The 20,944-nt window shown below is 38.9% G+C and overlaps 1 protein-coding gene across 1 annotated transcript in view; it reads left to right on the plus strand.

The window, feature by feature from the left end:
* Nucleotides 1–20,944, plus strand: part of GALNTL6 (polypeptide N-acetylgalactosaminyltransferase like 6) — a 944,054-nt gene that overhangs the window by 797,324 nt on the left and 125,786 nt on the right. The window contains exon 7 of the mRNA XM_004388960.1: nt 20,795–20,912. Coding sequence (XP_004389017.1) covers nt 20,795–20,912 — 118 coding nt within the window. The remainder of the gene's footprint in view (nt 1–20,794; nt 20,913–20,944) is intronic.

The following is a 20,944-nucleotide window of genomic DNA, read 5'->3' on the forward strand; positions in this document are numbered from 1 at the left end:
GTAGAACTGTTCTCCATAGGGTTTTCAATAGCTGTGATCTTTCAGAAGTGGATCACCAGGCTTTCTTCTGAGGCACCTCTGGGTAGGTTCAAACCACCACCTTTTCAGCTAGCAGTCAAGTGCAAAACATTTTGCACCACCCAAAGACTCCTAACACAGAGGAGTAGCTAAGAGACACAACAGATTAGTCACATAATAGAAAACTAAGACTGAGAAAATATCCATTCTCCTCCTGTACCCACTGAGACAATTGTTGATGAAGCCCTTGACATTGACAGTCTTCAATTTCCTCTCACATTAAGCTCAGTGCAGCCACTGAAGATGTGGAGACAGCAGTTTTCTGAACAACTTCAGAACCACCAACTTAATTGAAACATCAAACCAAGGCCATCACACAATATTTATGGCTATAGTTTGGTTGAATGTCCTACATAATTTGTACTGACGTACACAAGATTTCTTCTTCCGTTAATTCTTTATATCCTTTCACAGGGAAGTCCCCTATTCTAAGTATGAAGTAAACAGCAAAGAAAGCATATTCGATTTTATAAAACCTTTTAAACCATTACATATATTATATGTGTTTATGTGTGTGATCAAAACAAAATTATAAATCATAGTACAAAATAGCACAAAATTTGTACTGTGGTTTATAATTTGGTTTTCCTGCACGTCTTACCCAAAAAGCTGAAAGTCATAATTCTGCCAGCTGCTTTTGGCTAACCAGTTGGCCCTTATTCCTTTCTACTGTCTTTTATAAACCCTAACATTTGTAAATATAGAAAAAATAACAGCTTTTGTCTAAGAAAAGCCTTTCGCTTTCATTACGAGCAGCTCTGAAATCCAGTTATGCACTGCAGTATACCATACGGTACTAGTGGAAATAACAAGAAATAAGCCTATGTCAACCAGACCTTAGAAACTAAGAAACCAACCATGAAAACAGCAATCAAGAAATCAAAGGACATATTGCATTGGGCAAATGTGCTGCAAAAGACTTTTTTAAAGCATTAAACAGCAAAGATGTCACTTTAAGGACTAAGGTGCATCTAATCCAAGCCATGTGTTTTCAATTGCCTCCTATGCGTGTGAAAGCTGGACAATGAATAAGGAAGATTGAAGACGAAATGATGCCTTTGATTATGGTGTTGGTGAAGAATATTGAATATACCATGGACTACCAGAAGAACGAACAAATCTGTCTTGGAAGAAGTACAGCCAGAATGTGGCTAACAGATACATGAGGAAATGCTCAGGATCATTAGTCATTAGAGAAATGCAAATCAAAACCACAATGTGATACCACCTCACTACAACAAGGCTGTAACTAATCCAAAAAATACAAAGTAATAAATGTTGGAGAGGTTGTGGAGAAACTGAAACACTTATGCACTGCTGGTGGGATTGTAAAATGGTACAACCACTTTAGAAATCGATTTGGCGCTTCCTTAAAAAGCTAGAAAGAGAAGTACCATAGGCTCCAGCAATCCCACTCCTTGGAATATATCCTAAAGAAATAAGAGCCATCACATGAATAGATATATGCACACCCATGTTCATTGTAGCACTGTTCGCAATAGCAAAAAGATGGAAACAACCTAGGTGCCCATCAATGGATGAACGGATAAACAATGACAACTGAAATTATCATCATTTATCAGTAGCATAATAAAACTTTTAATACGTCCTCCTCTAAGAGCTTGGAATTCAAAATGAGGTGTGTATCAGCTATCTATGGGTACCTAACAAATCATCCCAGAACTTTGTTGATTCAGATTCTGAGGGTCATAAATTTGAACTGAGCTCTGCAGAATGATTCTTCTGGTCTTGCCTGGGTAGAGTGGCTAACTCATCTTGGTTTGTCTGAGACTTTCCCAGTTTCTAGCATCCCAGGAAACCCATCAGTCTCAGGCAAACCAGGACAGTTGGTCACCCTCTGCCTGGGGTCACTCACGTGGCAGAAGTCACCTAGTGGCTCAACTGGAGCTAAATGGTCTAAAATACTCTCAGTTACATATCTGGTGGCTGGTGCTGATTGTCATCTGGGCCATGTGTTTCCAGCAGGCTAGCCCAGGCTTCTTCATGTGGTAACAGGCTTCCAGAGGCAGTGAGAGAGAAGGCAAGCCCTAATGCACAAGGCCTCTGCTTGCACCATATTTGTTGATGTCGCATAGGCTAACTCAAGTCAACGGCCAAGTAAGTCAATGCGGGAGGTACCACAAAAGGGCATGGATACAGAATGGCATGAATCACTTGGACCGTTATTGTTACAATCTAGCATAAGGTCACAGTTCATTTAATACTCAAATTTAACAAACCTGAGATCTCTATCTAGTTCATCGTGTTACTTTTAGAGTCGTTCCTCTAGTTTCTAAGTCAAAGAACCCTTATTTCTAGAATACAGTCCAAGTAATGATTGACTCTCAGAAAAAAAACCCCCAAATTTCTGTTGCTATTATTTTTTATTGTACTTCAGATGAAAGTTTGCAGCTCAAGTTAACTTCTCATTTAAAAATTTATATGGATACTGTTATGTGACATTAGTTGCAATCCCTACAATATGAGAGCACAATCCCTCTCCCCCCCCACACACACACAAACCCCTGGTTTTTTGTGTTCATTCAACCAGTTCCTGTCCTTCCTGCCTTCTCATCCTGCCTCCGGACAGGAGCTGCCCATTTGGCCTCCTGTATCTGATTGAACTAAGAAGCGCACTCCTCACGAGTATTATTTTTGTTTTATAGTCCAGTCTAATCTTTGTCTGAAGAGTGGGCTTTGGGAATGGTTTTAGTGCTGAGTTAACAAAGCATCCAGGAGCCATAGTTTCAGCGGTTCCTCCAGTCTTTGTTGGACCATTAAGTCTGGTCTTTTTATGTGAATTTGAGCTCTGCTCTTCACTTTTCTCCTGTTCCATCAGGGACTCTTTGTTGGGTTCCCCGTAAGGGCAGTCATTGGTGGTAGTCAAGTACCATGTAGTTCTTCTGGTCTCAGGCTGATGGAGTCTCTGATTTATGTGGACCTTCTGTCTCTTGGGTTAATATTTTCCTTGTGTGTTTGGTGTTCTTCATTCCCCTTTGCTCCAAGTAGTTGGGACCAATTGGTGCGTCTTAGACGGCCGTTCACAAGCTTTTAAGACCCCAAACGCCATTCACCAAAGTGGGAAGCAGAACATTTTCTTAATAAGCTTTGTTATGCCAATTGACCTAGAAGTCTTCCAAAACTATGGTCCCCAGGCCACAGCCCCAGCTACTTTGTCCCTCAAAGTGTTTAGATGTGTTCAGGAAACTTCTTAGCTTTTGGGTTAGGCCAGTTGTGCTGACTTCCCCTATAGTGTGTGTTGTCCTTCCCTTCACCTAAGATAATTCTTGTCTACTATCTAGTTAGTGAATTTCCCTCTCCCTCCCTCCCCACCCTTGTAACCATCAAAGAATGCTTTCTTCTGTGTTTTAACATTTTCTTGAGTTGTTATAATAGTGGTCTCATACAATATTTGTCCTTTTGTGACTGACAAATTTCACTCAGGAATTCATTGATGTTCTTAATTGTTGTGTAGAATTCCATTGTGTGTATGTACCATAATTTGATTATCCATTCGTGTGTTAGTGGGCACCTAGGTTGTTTCCATTTTTTGCTGTTATGAACAGTGCTGCAATGAACATGAGTGTGCATATATCTATTCGTGTGAAGGCTCTTATTTCTCTAGGATATATTCCAAGGAGTGGGACTGCTGGATCATATGGCACTTCTATTTCTAGCTTTTTAAGGAAGCGCCAAATCAATTTCTAAAGTGGTTGTACTGTTCTACAATCCCACCAGCAGTGCATAAGTGTTTCAGTTTCTCCACAACTTCTCCAACATTTATTACGTTGTATTTTTTGGATTAGTGCCAGCCTTGTTGGGGTGACATGGTATCTCATTGTAGTTTTGATTTGCATTTCTCTAATGACTAATGATCGTGAGCATTTCCACATGTATCTGTTAGCCACCTGATTGTCTTCTTTGGTGAAGGGTCTGTTCATATCCTTTGCCCATTTTTTAATTGGGTTATTTGTCTTTTTGTTGTTGAGGCGTTGCAGTATCTTGTAGATTGCAGAGATTAGACCCTTATCAGGTATGTTACAGCCAAAATTTTCTTCTCAGTCTCTAGGTTCTGTTCTTACTCTTTTGATGAAGTCTTTCGATGAGCGTAATGTTTGATTTTTAGGAGCTCCCGGTTATCTAGTTTCTCTTCTGGTGTTTGTGCATTGTTAGTTATGGTTTCTATACTATTTATGCCAATATTAGGGCCCCTAGCATTGTCCCTATTTTTTGTTCTATGATCTTTATCATTTTAGATTTTATATTTAGGTCTTTGATACATTTTCAGTTAGTTTTTGTGCATGGTGTGAGGTATGGGTCTTGTTTCAGTTTTTTGCAGATGGATATCCAGTTATGCCAGCACCATTTGTTAAAGAGACTGTCTTTTCCCCAATTAATGGACTTTGGGCCTTTGTCAAATATCAGCTGCTCATAGGTGGATGAATTTTCATCTGGGTTCTCAGTTCTGTTCCATTGGTCTATGTATCTGTTGTTGTACAGTACCAGACTGTTCTGACTACTGTGGTGGTATAGTAGGTTCTAAAATCAGATAGTGTGAGGCTTCCCACTTTGTTCTTCTTTTTCAGTAATGCTTTACTTATCCTGGGCCTGTTCCTTTTCCATATGAATGAAGTTGGTGATTTGTTTCTTCATCTCGTTAAAAAAATGTTTTTGGAATTTGGATCGAGATTGCATTGTATCTGTAGATCAGTTTGGGTAGAATTAACATTTTCACAAAGTTGAGTCTTCCTATCCATGAGCAAAGTATGTTTTTCCACTTATGTAGGTTACTTTTGTTTTCTTGCAGTAGTGTCTTGTAGTTTTCTTTGTATAAGTCTTTTACATCTCATTCGTAAGTACTTTGCCTTCTTGGGGACTATTGTAAATGGTATTGATTTAGTGATTTCCTTTTCGAAGTTCTCTTTGTTGGTGTAGAGGAACCCAAGTGATTCTTGTATGGTTATCCTGTATCCTGAAACTTTGCTGAAATCTTCTATTAGTTCCAGTAGTCTTCTTGTGGATACTTTGGGGTTTTCTGTGTATAAGATCATATCATCTGCAAATAGGGATACTTTTACTTCTTCCTTACCATTTTGGATGCCCTTTATTTCTTTTTCTTGCCTTATTGCTCTGACTAGGCTCTCTAACACAGTGTTGAATAAGAGTGGTGATAAAGGTTATCCTTGTCCTGTTCCCATTCTCAAGGGGAATGCTTTCAGACTCTCTCCATTTAGAATGATGTTGGCTATTGGCTTTATATTATTATTATTATATTATTATGCTGAGGAATTTCCCTTCTGTTTCTATTTTGCTGAGTGTTTTTATCAGGAATCCTTGTTGGACTTTGTCAAATTCCTTTTCTGCATCAATTGATAAGATCACATGGTTCTTATCTTTTGTTTTATTAATGTGATGGATTACACTGATTGTTTTTCTAATGTTGAACCATCCCCGCATACCTGGTATGAATCCCACTTGGTTATGATGAATTACTTTTTTGATATGTTGTTGAATTCTGTTAGCTAGAATTTTGTTGAGGAATTTTGCCTGTATACTCATGAGGGATATTGTTTTGTAATTTTCTTTTTTTTTTTTGTGGTGTCTTTACCTGGCTCTGGTATCAGGGTTATGTGGTTTCATAGAATGAATTCAGGAGTATTCCGTCCTTTTCTATGCTCTGAAATACCTTTAGTGTAACTGGTGTTCACTCTTCTCTGAAAGTTTGGTAGAATTCTCCAGTGAAGCCATCGGGACCAGGGCTTTTTTTTTAATTGGGAGTTTTTTTTATTACCTCTTCAATCTCTTGTTATGGGTTTATTTAGTTTTTCTCCTCAGTTTGTGTTAGTTTAGGTGGGTTGTGTTTTCTAGAAATTTGTCCATTTCCTCTAGGTTTTCAATTTGTTAGAGTACAGTTTTTTGTAGTATTCTGTTACGATTCTTTTTTATTTCAGTCGGGTCTGTTGTGATATCACCCATCTCGTTTCTTACTTGGGTTATTTGCTTCCTTTCCTGTTTTTCTTTTGTCAGTATGGCCAGTGGTTTATTGATTTTGTTTATCTTTCAAAGAACCAGTTTTTGGTCTTGTTGACTCTTTCAATTGCTATTCTATTCTGTATTTCATTTGTTTCTGCTCTAATCTTTATTATTTCCTGAGAATTTCTTTTGCTGCTCTCTGTTCGAGTTGTAGGGTTAATGTTTTGATTTTGACCCTGTCTTCTTTTTGGATGTGTGCATTTATTGCTGTAAACCGACCTCTGAGCACTGCTTTTGCTGTGTCCCAAATGTTCTGGTAGGATGTGTTTTCATTCTTATTTGATTTTGTGAATTTCTTTATTCTATCCTTGATTTCTTCTATAACCCAGTAGTTTCTGAGCAAGGTGTTGTTCAGTTTCCATGTATTTGATTTTTTTTCCTTGCTGTTTCTCTTACTGATTTCTGCTTTTATGGCTATATGGTCAGAGAAGATGCTTTGCAATGTTTCAGTGTTTGGGATTCTGTTAAGGCTTGCTTTGTGGCCTAAAATGTGGTCTATTCTGTGGAATATTCCATGTCCATTGGAAAAGAATGTATACTTGGCTGCTGTTGGGTAGAGTGTTCCGTATATTTCTATGTGGTCAAGTTGATTGGTTGTGGCATTTAGATCTTCTGGGTCTCTATTGAATTTCTTTCTAGATGTACTGTCCTTCATCAAAAGTGGTGTGTTGAAGTCTCCTACTATTATTTTGGAATTGTCTGTTTCTCTTTTCAAGGCTATTAGAGTTTGTTTTGTGTATTTCAGAGCCCTATCATTAGTTGCATAAATATTTATTATGGTTATGTCCTCCTGGTGTATTGACCCTTTAATCATTACATAGTGTCCTTCCTTATCCTTTGTGGTGGATTTCACTTTAAAGTCTATTTTGTCAGAGATTAATATTGCCACTTCTGCTATTTTTTGGTTGTCATTTGCTTGATATATATTTTTTCCATCCTTCGAGTTTTAGTTTGTGTCTTTGAGTCTAAAGTGTGTCTCTTGTACGCAGCATATAGACAGATCATGGTTTTTTATCCATTCTGCCACCCTCTGTCTCTTTATTGGTGCATTAATCCATTTACATTCAGTGTAATTATTGATAGGTATGAGTTTACTGCTGTCATTTTGATATTTTTCTTTTGTGGTGTTGATAGTTTTTTTGTTCCACTTAATTTTCTGTGCTGGGTCATTTTTCTTTATGTATTTTCTTGTCATCTTTTTCATTGTTGTTGATTTTGTATTTGCTGAGTCTTTATGTTTTTATTTTTTTATTTTGATGGGTAAATTTGTTATTCTCCTTTGTGGTCACCTTAAATTTACCTATTTTTCTAAGTTTAAATCAGTCTTTTTTTTCTTGATATTGCCTTAACTTCCTCTCCATATAGAAGTTCTATGACTACACTATTTAGTCCCTCTTTTTTGTTTCAGTGTTGTCATCATCTGCATATTGACATCTCTGTTTCCCTGTTTTCAATCTTTTAGCTTTGACTTATTTTTGCAACTTCCCTACCTGGATTAGTATCTGTTTGTTCTGTCCCATGTTCTAGTCTTGGGTTGTTGTCTGATATTGTTGCTTCTCTAGCCAGAGAACTCCCTTTAATATTTCTTATAATTTTGGTTTGGTTTTTACAAATTTCCTTAACTTCTGTTTATCTGGAAATGCCCTAATTTCAACATCATATTTGAGAGACAGTTTTGCTGGATATATAATTCTTGACTGGCAATTTTTTTCCTTCAAAGCTTTATATATGTCACCCCATTGCCTTCTTGCCTGCATGGTTTCTGCTGAGTAGTCAGAGCTTAGTCTTATTGACTCTCTTTCATAAGTGACTTTTCTTTTATCCTTAGCTGCCCTCAAGATTCTATCTTTATATTTGGTTTTGACAAATTTGTTTATGTCTGTGATTTCCTTTTGGGATCTACCCTGTGTGGGGTTCAATGAGCTTCTTTGATAGATAGCTTCTCATCTTTCATAATATCAGGGAAGTTTTCTGCCAGCAAATCTTCAAAAATTCTCTCTGTATTTTCTGTTAGCCCTCCCTGTTCTGGTACTCCAATCATTCATAGGTTTTTCCTCTTGATAGTGTTCCACAGAATTCTTAGAGTTTCTTCATTTTTTTAAATTTTTTATCTGATTTTTCCTCAGATAAGTTGCTGTCAAGGGATTTAGCTTCAGTCTCACTAAGTGTGACTTCCGTTGCCTCAATTCCGCTCCTATCACCTTCTATTGAGTAGTCTAATTCTGAAATTTTATTGCTAATTTTTTGGATTTCTAGCTGCTGTCTCTCTATGGTTCCTAGTAGCCTGTTAAATTTTTCATTCTGTTCTTGTATTGTTTTTCCCGAATTCCCCTATTGCTTTGTCTGTGTGTTCCTTGGCTTGGTCTGAGTTTTGCATCATCTCCTTCCTGATCTTTTGAAGAGCTCTGTGTATTAATCTTTTGAATTCTAACTCTGGTAATTCCATGATCTTCTCTTCCTCTGGAAAGTTTCCTCATTCTTTGTTTTGGTCTCTTACTGGAGCCATCTTGACCTGCTTCTTTATGTGATCTGATATTGACTGTGTCTCTGAGTCATCAATAAGTCATTATATTTATTTATTGTATGTTTGCTTACTGTTTCCTAGTTTTTTGTTTTGTTTTGTTTTGACATGCCCAGGTAGGCTGGGCATGTGAGCTACTTTGGTTATTGGCATCTTTGAAAATCTCATGTCCTGTCGTCAGGTGGTCAGAGCAGCTACTAGGTGTGTGAGCTCCTGAGTCTGTTCCCTTTTCATGTGCAGATTCAGCTCAGGTGTCCAGGTCATCAGTCAGTGAGTTGCAGACTTTTACCTACAGTCCTAGATGGGCAGGCTGTGTAGGGCTTTTTGGAGCAGGCACAGGTATCTGGCTGCAGTAGGGGGCTATGTGTTGAGCAAGGAGGGGCTGACGGCTATCCCTGAGCGCCTGGGTGGAAGGTATATCCCTGTCCCCTACAGAATGTAGGTGGGTGGGTTTTGCAGCCAGACTTTGGGCACCCAATACTGTTGGCTGTAAGGACTGGGAGGCATCACTTACTCTCAGACCCCTGTCATGGGTGGCTAGATGGAATGGGTGACACCACCAGCCTTCAGGCCCCTGATGTGGGTGAGTGAGGACCCTGCTTAACAGGCAGGGTGGTGTCAAATGTCATGAATCTGCAACTCCCCCTTGGCTGCTACAGCTGAAAATAGGCTTCTGGTACATGCCCTGTTGTTCTATGCTAATGAGGACCTATACTGTTAAATCAGCCCACACAGGTCCAGGCAGGGGTGAAGGGCATTAGAAGTCCATGGACACCTTATGCCAGTGCCTGGACAAAGGGGCAATGCCTGCCCTGAGTTCCTGGCTTAGGGGGCATGACAATTTTTTTAAACCATGAGATTGGTTTGGTCACAGATAGTCCTGAGTTCTTGGCTTAGGAGGCTTGGCATTAATGAGGGCCTGCGGTGCTGAATCGGCCCATATAGGTCTAGGCAGGGGTGAAGGGCGCTACAAGTCCCTGGACCCCTTATGCCAGTGCCTAGGCAAAGGGGCAGTACCTGCCCTAAGGTCCTGGTTTATGGGGCTTGGTGATTTTTTGAAGCGGAGAGACTGGTTTGGGCCCAGATCATCCTGAGTTCCCAGCTTAGGGGACTTGGCAGTTTGTTTTTTTGGGTTTTTGTTTGTTTTTCTAAAGCCACAAGACTGGTTTGGGTTGCAGGCAACCCTTAGTTCCAGCTTAGGGGAACGCGGCATTTGTTGAATATTGCCGGACTGGTGTTGGAGCAGAACAGGGTGGCGGGGGTGGCTGAGGAGAAAATGGCACTTGTGTGCTGCGAAAGTCCCAGAGGGTGAGGTGTTGTTTTGACCCCAAGTGGTAGTTTAGACTCTTGCACTTAAATTGCACAGGTCCAGCACTGTGCCACCCACCATCTCTGGAGGCTCGTGCAGACTCTCCGCTGCCCAGTCTCTCCTGATGTGGTGAAATGCTTCCCAGGTGTTGTTGCTCACCTCAGCCAGTGTGCGCCGGTCAACCCAACCCTCAGGGTGCTGGCTACATCATGACTTGCACTTATTCGCTGCTTCTGAACTGTCTTTCCCTCCCCCGTCACTCATTCGGTCTCCTCAACTTTGTCTTTGATGATCAGAGCTCCTAGATTGTCATATACAATAGATTCACTTGTTTTTTCAGGTCTTTGCTGTAAGAGGGACCACAGGAAGCATCTGACTATTCTGCCATCTTGGTCCTGCCTCTCTCTGTTGCTATTTTTGCTGCTACTGCCACGTATCCCTTCTTTAAAAAATAAGTGTGGAGTAGCATAGTGAAGGAAGTAAGAAGTGCAATGATACTGAGACACAGACCACAGTCACTTGTGCAGTAGGACTTCTTTTTTATTTTTTGTTTTTTTTTTAATTGTTGTGGAGAACATACACAGCAAAACATACACCAGTTCAACAATTCCTACATTTACAGTTCAATGACATTGATTACATTCTTCAAGTTGTGCAACCATTCTCACCTGCCTTGTGTCTTGTCAATCTGATCTCACATAGATAGTTCTTAAAAAGAGCACAATGTTCTCATATATCCTAGAGACATAAGAGCTGTCACACGAATAGACATATGCACACCCATGTTCATTGCAGCACTGTTCACAATAGCAAAAAGATGGAAACAACCTAAATGCCCATCAACAGACGAATGGATAAACAAACTATAGTACATACACACAATGGAGTATTACACAACGATAAAGAACAATAATGAATCAATCTGTGAAGCATCTCATAACATGGATAAATCTGGAGGGCATTATGCTGAGTGAAATAAGTCAATCACAAAAGGACAAATATTGTATGAGATCACTACTGTAAAAACTCATGAAAAGGTTTATATTCAAAAACAAATAATCTTTGATGGTTTTGAGCGAAAGGAGGGGTGGGGGAACACTAAATAAACAATAGATAAGTGGTAACTTTGGTGAAGGTTAAGACAGTATACAATACCAGGAAAGCCAGCACAACTTGTACAAAGAAAGGTCATGGAAGCCCCATAGACACATCCAAACTCCCAGAGGAAACGAATTGCTTGGCAGAGGGCTGCGGGGACCGTGGTCTTGGGGAACATCTAGCTCAACTGGAATAACATAGTTTATAAAGAAGATGTTCTATGTTCTCCCTTGGTGAGTAGCGTCTGGGGTCTTAAAAGCCTGTGAGCAGCCATCTAAGATAGTCCACCACTCCCACCCTTCAGGAGCAAGGGCGAATAAAGAAAACAAGATGCAAGGGCAAGATTAGTCCACAGGACTAATGGACCATAACAACTACCACAACCTCCACCAGACTGAGTCCAGTACAACCACCACTGACTGCTCTGACAGGGAACACAATAGAGGGTCCTTGACAGAGCTGAAGAAAAAATGAGGAACAAAATTCTAACCCATAAATAAGACCAGACTTACTGGCCTGATAGAGACTGGAGAAACCCCAAGAGTACAGCCCCCGGGCACCCTTTTAGTTGAGTAATGAAGTTACCCCGAGGTTCACCCTTCAGCCAAAGATTAGACAGCCCCACAAAACAAAATGAGACTAATGGGGTACAACAGCCCAGGACAAGGACTAGAAGGCAGGAGAGGAAAGGAAAGCTGATAATAGAGAACCCAAGGTCGAGAAGGGAGAGTGTTGACATGTCATGGGTTTGTTACCAATGTCATAAAACAATATGTGTACTAAGCGCTTAACGAGAAACTATTTGTTCTGTAAACTTGCATCTAAAGTACAATCAAAAAACTTTAAAAAAAAAAAAAAGAGCACGATGCTCAAGGCAAACATTCTTTCCTAAGAAGCCCTGGTGGCACAACAGTTAAGCTCTCAGCTACTAACCAAAAGGCTGCAAGTTCAAATCCACCAGCCACTCTGCAGAAGAAAAGACCTGGCTCTCTGCTCTTGTAAAGATCACAGCAGAGGAGTCCCTATGGGGCAGTTCTAGTCTGCCCTACAGGGTCACTATGAGTCAGAAGTGACTCGATGGCACACAACAACTGTTTGGCTAATGAAGACTTTAGGGGCTATTTTTGGTTTACAGTTTAAGGTTTGAAGATCATCTCAGTTTTGGGGGTTCATCCTCCAGTAGGACTTCTTGATAGCACAAGGAACAGAGAGAGTAAACCTCAGCTTACTCAGCTGTGCTGGCGACAGCCATAGCATTGAGCTCCCTGTTAAACCTCTGTGTTTACACAATTTTTTTCAGGTTACATGTTATCAGAGTTATTTTCCCCATTGGATATCCATAGCCCCAGTGTGGATGAGTCAGGAGAAAGTATTGCATAGCCACACTGTGATTGAAACTAAATTTGCCCTACCGCTTCTGCATCCTGGTCCTCCAAATGCGACCTCCTTCTCCCAGCCCCAAGACCTACCTCATTCTTTGCCCCTAGAATGACCACTTCCTTGCATGACAAAAGCTTGACATTCCTCCTTCCCCCCCACAGTCTCCTTGTTATACCATAAAGAGAAAAGAAATTATACCGAAATGGTCAATTCTAAAAGATAAGTTATGAAAATGAATTTATCAGTGGTTACTTAGCCACATTTTTCAAAATTCTAATTCAAGTAATGATTTAATACTTAGAACAATCTTTAAAAAAATTTGTGTTTTAATCTGCAATATCATTTTACTCAACAATTGAATTATAGTTGAAAATAATTAGATTTTAGCTTAAGTGTTTTGAGTCATAGGCCAACTAAAAATTTCTGGTTACATAATTGCAAATTGTGTGGTTCATCTTTATGTTGATTGACTTGGCTTGACTGAGTCTTGAGGGAAATCATGCCATTTCGTTTCTGATCAAATTCACATTGCAACCCACATTTCCGTAATGTTCACTGTAGCCACTGAGATGAATGGAAACTGAGAGTCAATTTATTTGCAGGCCTTCTTAGATTTCTGGATCTGAATTTTAATTGTTAGGACATATTTTAAATACTTTTTATGTATATTTATCTTTCAGTATGATGTCTTTTTTAAAATTATTTTGACCCCCAAGATCACATGAGGCATATTAATATTAGAAATAACACTTTCTGCCTGAAAGTGTGAGAAAGTAAATACAAATCTCCTGGAGAAAGATTTTTATTAAAGCTCCATCATTTTTTTTTTTCATATATGAGGATAAGAGTCAATATGTGAAATAGAGAATATTGGGAAGATCGCATGCATAGGACGAAGCTACAATCATTAAGTATTACATCTTGGTTTAGAGAAAACAACCAACAACACACTTTGAAAAATGGGTTTGCACAGGAGAACATAAAGACTTTTTCACTGGTACCAAATAAAGTGTGGTTTTTAGTATACTTTCACATTATAGTCTCATTAATTTAAAATTCAGCAAAGTTTGGAATATAAAAATTCCTGTAGAAAAGTAAACTTGTCTACCATAAGTAAAAAAGAAAGCATATTTTATTACCTGGAACAATAGCTTTAATATAAAATAGAAAATTGATTTCCATTAAATATTCAGGAAAGTCAACGTATGTCTATGCCTGAAGAGTAAATAATCTTCAATGGGAAAATGTTGCTTCATAGTTTCATTAATTGTAAAAGACATCCCAAGGATGAAAGGTGTTTTTTATTGTAAGACTCAAAACTTGATTTGTGGTATTATAAGCATACTCATAAAGTACGTTAATATATTAAAAGTTACGTGGACACAGAGCCGCATTAAAACACATCTAAGGTGTGTTAACATTCCCAGGGGAACAAAAATAGCAAGAATGTTTTGTAAGAAATCAAGTAATGTGAAGATAAACCAAGAGAGATTGTGGGAAATGGTATCAAAGGGAGAAGATTCTAGCAATTGGTATTACGTTTACAAAGGAAAAAAGAGAGCAGAACACAAATTGCCGGTCTTAGTCATCTAGGGCTACTCTAACAGAAATACCACAAGTGGATGGTTTAACAAACAGATATTTATTTCTTCACAGTAAAATAGGCTAAAAGTCCAAATTCGGGGTGTCAGGTCCAGGGGAAGGCTTTCTCTCTCTGTTACCCTTCTCATCGATGTTCCCCCGGACTAGGAGCTTCTCCGTGCAGGGACCCCGGGTCCAAAGGACACACTCTGCTCCTGGTGCTGTTTTCTTGGTGGTGTGAGGTCCCTGTCTCTCTGCTCACCTCTCTCTTTTATATCTCAAGAGATTGCCTCAGGACACAATCCAATCTTGTAGATTGAGTCCTGCCTCACTAACACAACTGCCGCCCATCCTCCCTCATTAACATCATAGAGGCAGGATTTACAACACATGGGAAAATCACCCAGTACCAGTAATCACGGCCCAGCCAAATTGATACACACATTTTTGGGGAGACATAATTCAATCCATGACACTGCCCTTGTTTTGTTTTGTTTTTCTCTGAGGAGAAAACAATGTGACAAATTGAAAAAGTTTATCTTTCGTACATGAGAAATACAGTCATCTTTTCTTCTCTTGATGAAAGAGCAACGTTGAGCAACATTAACTCATATTTGTATGGTGGCTATGAATGTTAATCCACAAGCTCAGGTGCGCCTGACATATCACAATATATCTTTGTAGCTGCTTAAATCCAACTCTGGGCCTTCTTCACAAAACTGGTAGGAAATTCAGGCTCTCTTCTCATAGCAGTTCCCCTTCTCAGGGGGGACAATGTTTCTAGAATCCAAGGCCAAAGTATCAGAGCTGTCCTTCAAGTCATACTGTCAGTTTACAGTGGTTGACACCATGACCCCCACTGCCTCAGCCACATGGTTTCTTCTAACCTAGCAGTTCTGCCAACTTCTTGCAAAATAAAGTTTGTTGAGGCCAAGAGTATGGACAACACAGGAGGTCTTGCCATCTCCTATGGGCATTTCTGCAGTTCGAGTGGGGACCCTCATCACCCCAGGACTTGACAGCTTCTCGCTGAAGAGTCTACCTTCTGTCTCTTGCTGTTTCCTCTCTGGGACACTTAGCATCACTTTTTCAGGCTCCTTTGTTGTGATGGTGGTTCTTGTTGTTAGCGACCATCGAGTTGACCCCCCACTCATGGCAATCCCATGTATAATGGAACAAAACACTGCCTGCTCCTACACTATCCCCATGATCAGTTACATACTGGATTATGGTGCTCCATAGGGTTTTCATTGGCTGATTTTTGGAAGTAGATCACCAGGCCTTTTTTTCCTAGTCTGTCTTAGTCTGGAAGCTCCACCAAAACCTATTCAGCATCACAACAACACACCATCCACCACTGATAGACAGCTGGTGGCTGTATATGAGGTGAATTGGCTGGGAATCCAACCCAGGTATCCTACATGGAAAGTGAGAATTCTACCACTGAACCACTGATACCCCTCAGGCTGTTTTTTTGGAAGTAGATTGCCAGGCCTTTCTTCTAAGGTTCCTCTGGGTGGACTTGAACCTTCAACTTGCAGTTAGCGGTCAAGCTCGCTAATCATATGTACCATCTAGGGACTCCTAAAGCTGCATTAAAAAAAATCAAAGCCATTGCTGTCAAGTTGATTCCAACTCACAAAGATCCTATAGGTCAGAGTAGAACTGCCCCATAGAGTTTCCAAAGAGCCACTGGTGGATTTGAACTGACAACCTTTTGGTCAGCAGCCAAACGCTCAACCACTGCACCACCAAGGCTCCCAGGCTGCATAGGCTTCCTTAAAAACAAAAGGAGCTTTTATCTCTTAGCAGCTTCTTTACAAACTAGAAATATTCTGAGGGTGAGGTCCTGGTGCAATCTGTGTTTGAAATCTGGGGGAAGGGTGGCAAAAAGGAAAGAAAAAGAGGGAGAATGAATACAGATTAATTTCTCAATAACATGTAACATCGTCTGTCTCATGTACCAGTAGGCATTCTTAGCACCCTCTCTGTGTGGGCACCACCCTGAGCACTTTGCATGCACCGCTTGCTCAGGCTTTGGCTTCAGAGGGTCCCCTTAAGTATTCAGCAGAGTACTGATATGAGCATGTATGTGAGGAAACCACCAAAGACGTGGAAAAGAACCACTCAAAAGGATGAGGAGTTACAATGCACAGAGCTTACACAGACCAAGAATAGTGTCTGTTCCCACCAGCTGGAATGGCAAACCTAGTGATTCAAAGGACATTGAGTAGAGCACACAGAAGGGTCTTGCCTTAAGAGTAGTGAAGAATTAGCATAGACGTGCATTGCTCCAGTCCCTCCAGTCCTGCCTAACAAATCTCAAGAGCAAGATGTGAAAGTATCAAATTGTTTCCAAATAATGCAACTGCATCCCAGAACAAACCTCAAGAATATTTAAGGGAATACAAAAATATCTAACACCAAAAAAATGTAAAACGTCTGGAATCCAATGAAAAATTACGAGACATACAAAGAAGCAGGAATATATGGCTCATAATGAATAGGTAATTCAATCAATGGAAACTAAGAAATAAGAATTAGCAGATAAGAACACTAAAATGTAAATACAACTTTATATGTTCAAAAAACTAAGTAGAGGCATGTAAAATATAAAAATGGCCAAAATAAAAATCCTACAGATGAAAACTGTAATGTGTGAGATGAAAAATGCAGTGGCTGGGATTATTAGCAAATTAGACTATACATATATAGAGATAGATAGATAGATGGATTATAAGAGAGGCAAGATAGGTAGGGATAAATAAAATATTGGAAGAAATAATGATCAAAAATTTTCCAAATTTTGTGAAAACTATACTCACAGATCCAAGAAACTCAAGTAGCCACAAGTATGAGAAACATAAATAAAATTATACCAAGTCACGTAATAATATAATAGCTCAAACCCAGGGATATAAAGAAAATGTGAAAAGTAGCCAGAGTAAAAAAGATACATTAGGTACAGAAAAACAGAGATAAGGGTAACAATCAATTTTTCATCAGAAACAATGCAAGTGAGAAGAGAGTGGAACAAAATCTTTGGAGGACTGAAAGAAAAAAAAGCTGTCAACCTAGTATTCTATAGCCAACAAAAATATCTTTTACGAATCTAGGCCAAAAAAAGGCATCTTCAGACATACAAAAGTTGAAAGACTTTATCACCGACAGACTCATTATAAGAAATGCTGAAGGATATTCTTCAGTAGAAGTAAAATGATAACAAATTGATATCTGGATCAGTAGAAAAGAATTAAGAACACTGAAATAGTAACTACAGGGGTAAATATATAATATAAATTTATTATTTAAATCTCTTTAAAAGACAACTGACTGCTTAAACAAAAATAATACAGGCAGTGTCTGGATTACAAACAAGCTCCGTTCCTAAATCTGTCTTTAAGTCAAATTCGCAGGTAAATCAGAACAGTTAGGTACAGTCCATATCTAACGTCTGTTAGTTAAGTGTTTGTCTCAGTATATAGTATACAGTGTACCTTTCTATGTATAAAAAACATTAAAGAAACACTTGCAGATATACTAAAACATCTTTCACATAATAATACAGTAATAATAATGTTTTGATGCACTTTGCAAGGTAGCACTCATTTGCTATCAGGAACCATTGTAGTACCTCACATTTTTGGTATAATAGGCTTTACAGGGGTTGGTTGGTAACTATGGGTTGTATGTGAGTTGGACGATCATACTCGGTCCAACAATATAATGTGAGATTTAAAATATATGTAAAGTAAAACCTATGAAAACAAATGGCCAAAGGTTGGGAGAAAAGAAATGGAAATATGCTATCAAAAGGTCTTAAAATATCCATGCAATAATACCACTTAAAGATAAATTGTGATAAAATAAAGATATATAATATTAACTCTAGAGCAATCACTAAAATAATAAAACAACAATATAGCTAACAAGTGAAAAAATGATATTAAACAGAATTATGAAAAATTAATGGAAAAAAAGACAGGGAAAGAGAAAAAGGAAATAAAAGACAAATAGAAAACAAAGAGGAAGATAACAAATTTAAACGTAACCACGTTGTTGTTAGGTGCCATCGAGTAGGCTCCAACTCATAGCGACCTTATGGACAAAAGAATGAAACACTGCCCAGTCCTGCGCCATCCTCACAATTGTTGCTGTTTGAGCCCATTGTTGCAGCCACTGTGTCAAACCATCTCCTTGAGGGTCTTTCTCTTTTATGCTGACCCTCTACTTACCAAGCATGATGTGCTTCTCCAGAGACTGGTCCCTCCCGATACCACGTCCAAAATATGTGAGACGAAGTCTCTAAGGAGTGTTGCCTCTAAGGAACATTCTGGCTATACTTCTTCTAAGACAGATTTGTATGTTCTTCTGGCAGTCCATGGTATATTCAATATTCTTAGCCAACATCATAATTCAAAGGCATCAATTCTTCTTCAGTCTTCCTTATTCACTGTCCAGCTTTTGCATGAATATGAATAATCCATTAAATGTTAATGACTTAAACAGCCTGATTAAAAGGCAGAGATTGTAAAAAAGCAAGACCCAACAACATTCCGCCTATAAGAAAACCACTTTAAATTTAAAGACACAAATAATTTAAAAGTAAAAGAATAGAAAAAATTATAAAGAGTTTAGATAACATAAATCTAAAGAAAGTTCGAGTGGCTATATTAATATCAAAGCAGATGTCAGTAGATGAAAATGGTGTAGGACTGGACGACATTTTGTGCTGTTATACATAAGACTGTTGTGAGTTGGAGACTGGAAGGAGGCACCTAACAACAACAGCAAAAGACGTCAGCAGCAAGGATGATACCAGGAATAATAAAAGTCATATCATAATGATAATTCAACAAAAAGTCTTGAAAATCCTGAACACTTATGTATCTATTAACAAAGCGAAATACAGGAAGCAAAAAACTGATAGACCGACAGGAAGAAATAAACATGCAAAATTATAGTTCTAGATTTCAGTATCCCCTGCCAATAATTGATAGAAGACAGAAAATCAATAACAACACCATCAACTAATTCAACCTAATAAATATTTATAAAGAACTTGACCCAACCACAACAGAAATGCACATGGAACATTTACAAAGACAGACCATATTCTGAGCCATTTAGTACTCTCAGTAAATTTAAAATGATTCAAGTAATACAAAGTATCTTCAATATTTAATACCTCATACTGTTATTTGTGAATATCTTTTATTTTAAAGAAATCTTCAAAACTATAGCATAAACTATGCTGAAATTGTTTTTTTGTTTTTTTTTAATTTTGCTTGAAAATCTACATTCAATGGCCAATATATTGCAACAGGTCTGACAATAACAACGAAAAAGAGTTGCTTGGCCTGAGTAAAGCTGCTCTCTGATTATTTAATATCCACTTGTATGTAGTTGTCTCTCTTCATCCCCAAACATTGATACAGAAGCAGTATAGTAGTGAATAGCCGAAAGACTGAAATTGGAGGACCTGGGTCTAGCCCCAGTTCCACCACATGCTAGCTCCAACCTTGGACAATATTCCCAAACTCTCTGTCCCTGTTTCCTCAAACAGTACCAGTTTACTAGTTGTTGTTGGGTAGATTCTGATTCATGGAGACCCCCCTGTGTGTCAGAGTAGAACTGTGCTCCGTAGGATATTCATTGGCTGATTTTTTGGAAGTAGATCATCAGGCCTTTCTTCCAAGCACCTGTGGGTGGATTTGAGTTAGCAGCCAAGCATGTTAACTGTCTGCACCACCCAGGAACTCCTCAGACAGTGCCAGAAAACCAAACCCACTCTCATGGAGTCAATTCCAACTCATAGTGACCCTACAGGACAAAGTAGAACTGCCCCATAGGGTTCCCATGACTGTAACCATTACGGAAGCACAGTGCCACATCTTTCTTCCAGGGAGCAGCTGGTAGGTTCAAACTGCCAAACAGTACAGAGGGATGATATTCATGTGATTATTACGTGGATTAATCAAGGTAATTAGGTAAAGTCCTTAGCCTAGAGCCCAGCACATAGTGAGTACTCAAAAAACAAGCACTACTTTTGACTTACAAAAATTTTAGGTCAGGGTCCAATGACTATAATTATCCTATTACATAGCAACATGACTACAATGCATCCTAGCAAGAGTGAAATACTTAAAAACTATTACTTAAGCAAAAGGAATATTTCTTGGAAAGGCAAAGATGGTCTAAAAAGAATATCATTAAAGTGAAAAGACTTAGTTTAAATTCCAACTTTGCCATGTTAATTAAATAACCAATTTTGGTTGGTTATTTAATATTCTACTGTCCATTTCATAATCTGTAAAATGGAGATGGCCTGTATCTAACGATGCTTGGGAAGTACTTAATGAGGGATTAAATCAAAGATACTGTCTACAACAGCATTTTCTGTACCTTTATCTGTCTAATAGCATAGGATCCCTTTTACTTTGAGGAAAAACCATAAAATTAAGTCATGTTTCTCAATATGTCAGTTACTAATCTTCAAATATTTCTAACGACAGACCAATGAAGCTAATGGGCTCTCCAGGGCATTGGTTGCATTAAAACCTGAACTGCATAGTTTAATCCTCACAAGGATTCTTCCCCCACCCCCACTCCATGTCCACTTCAATTAGAGGCCCCATGAGAACCTTATATTCACTTTAGAAAACCAGTGATGAAAAACTCGATGCCACTGACCATTACAGCATATCTTGAAGTTTGCTTTTTTTATTTTCAAGCAAAACGCCATTGTCCTTGATGTTTCTAGTCCTTTAAAGATTACTCTATTCATTCCACAGGTCCCCTGTTATGGCTGGAGGTCTCTTTGCTGTGGATCGAAAATGGTTTTGGGAGTTGGGTGGCTATGACCCAGGTTTAGAAATCTGGGGCGGAGAACAGTACGAAATCTCTTTTAAGGTAAGCCAGCAAGCCCCCTCACACTATGTCTA

The sequence above is a fragment of the Trichechus manatus genome, unplaced genomic scaffold (assembly GCF_000243295.1).
Source record: "Trichechus manatus latirostris isolate Lorelei unplaced genomic scaffold, TriManLat1.0 scaffold00225, whole genome shotgun sequence".
Classification (NCBI taxonomy): Eukaryota; Metazoa; Chordata; class Mammalia; order Sirenia; family Trichechidae; genus Trichechus; species Trichechus manatus.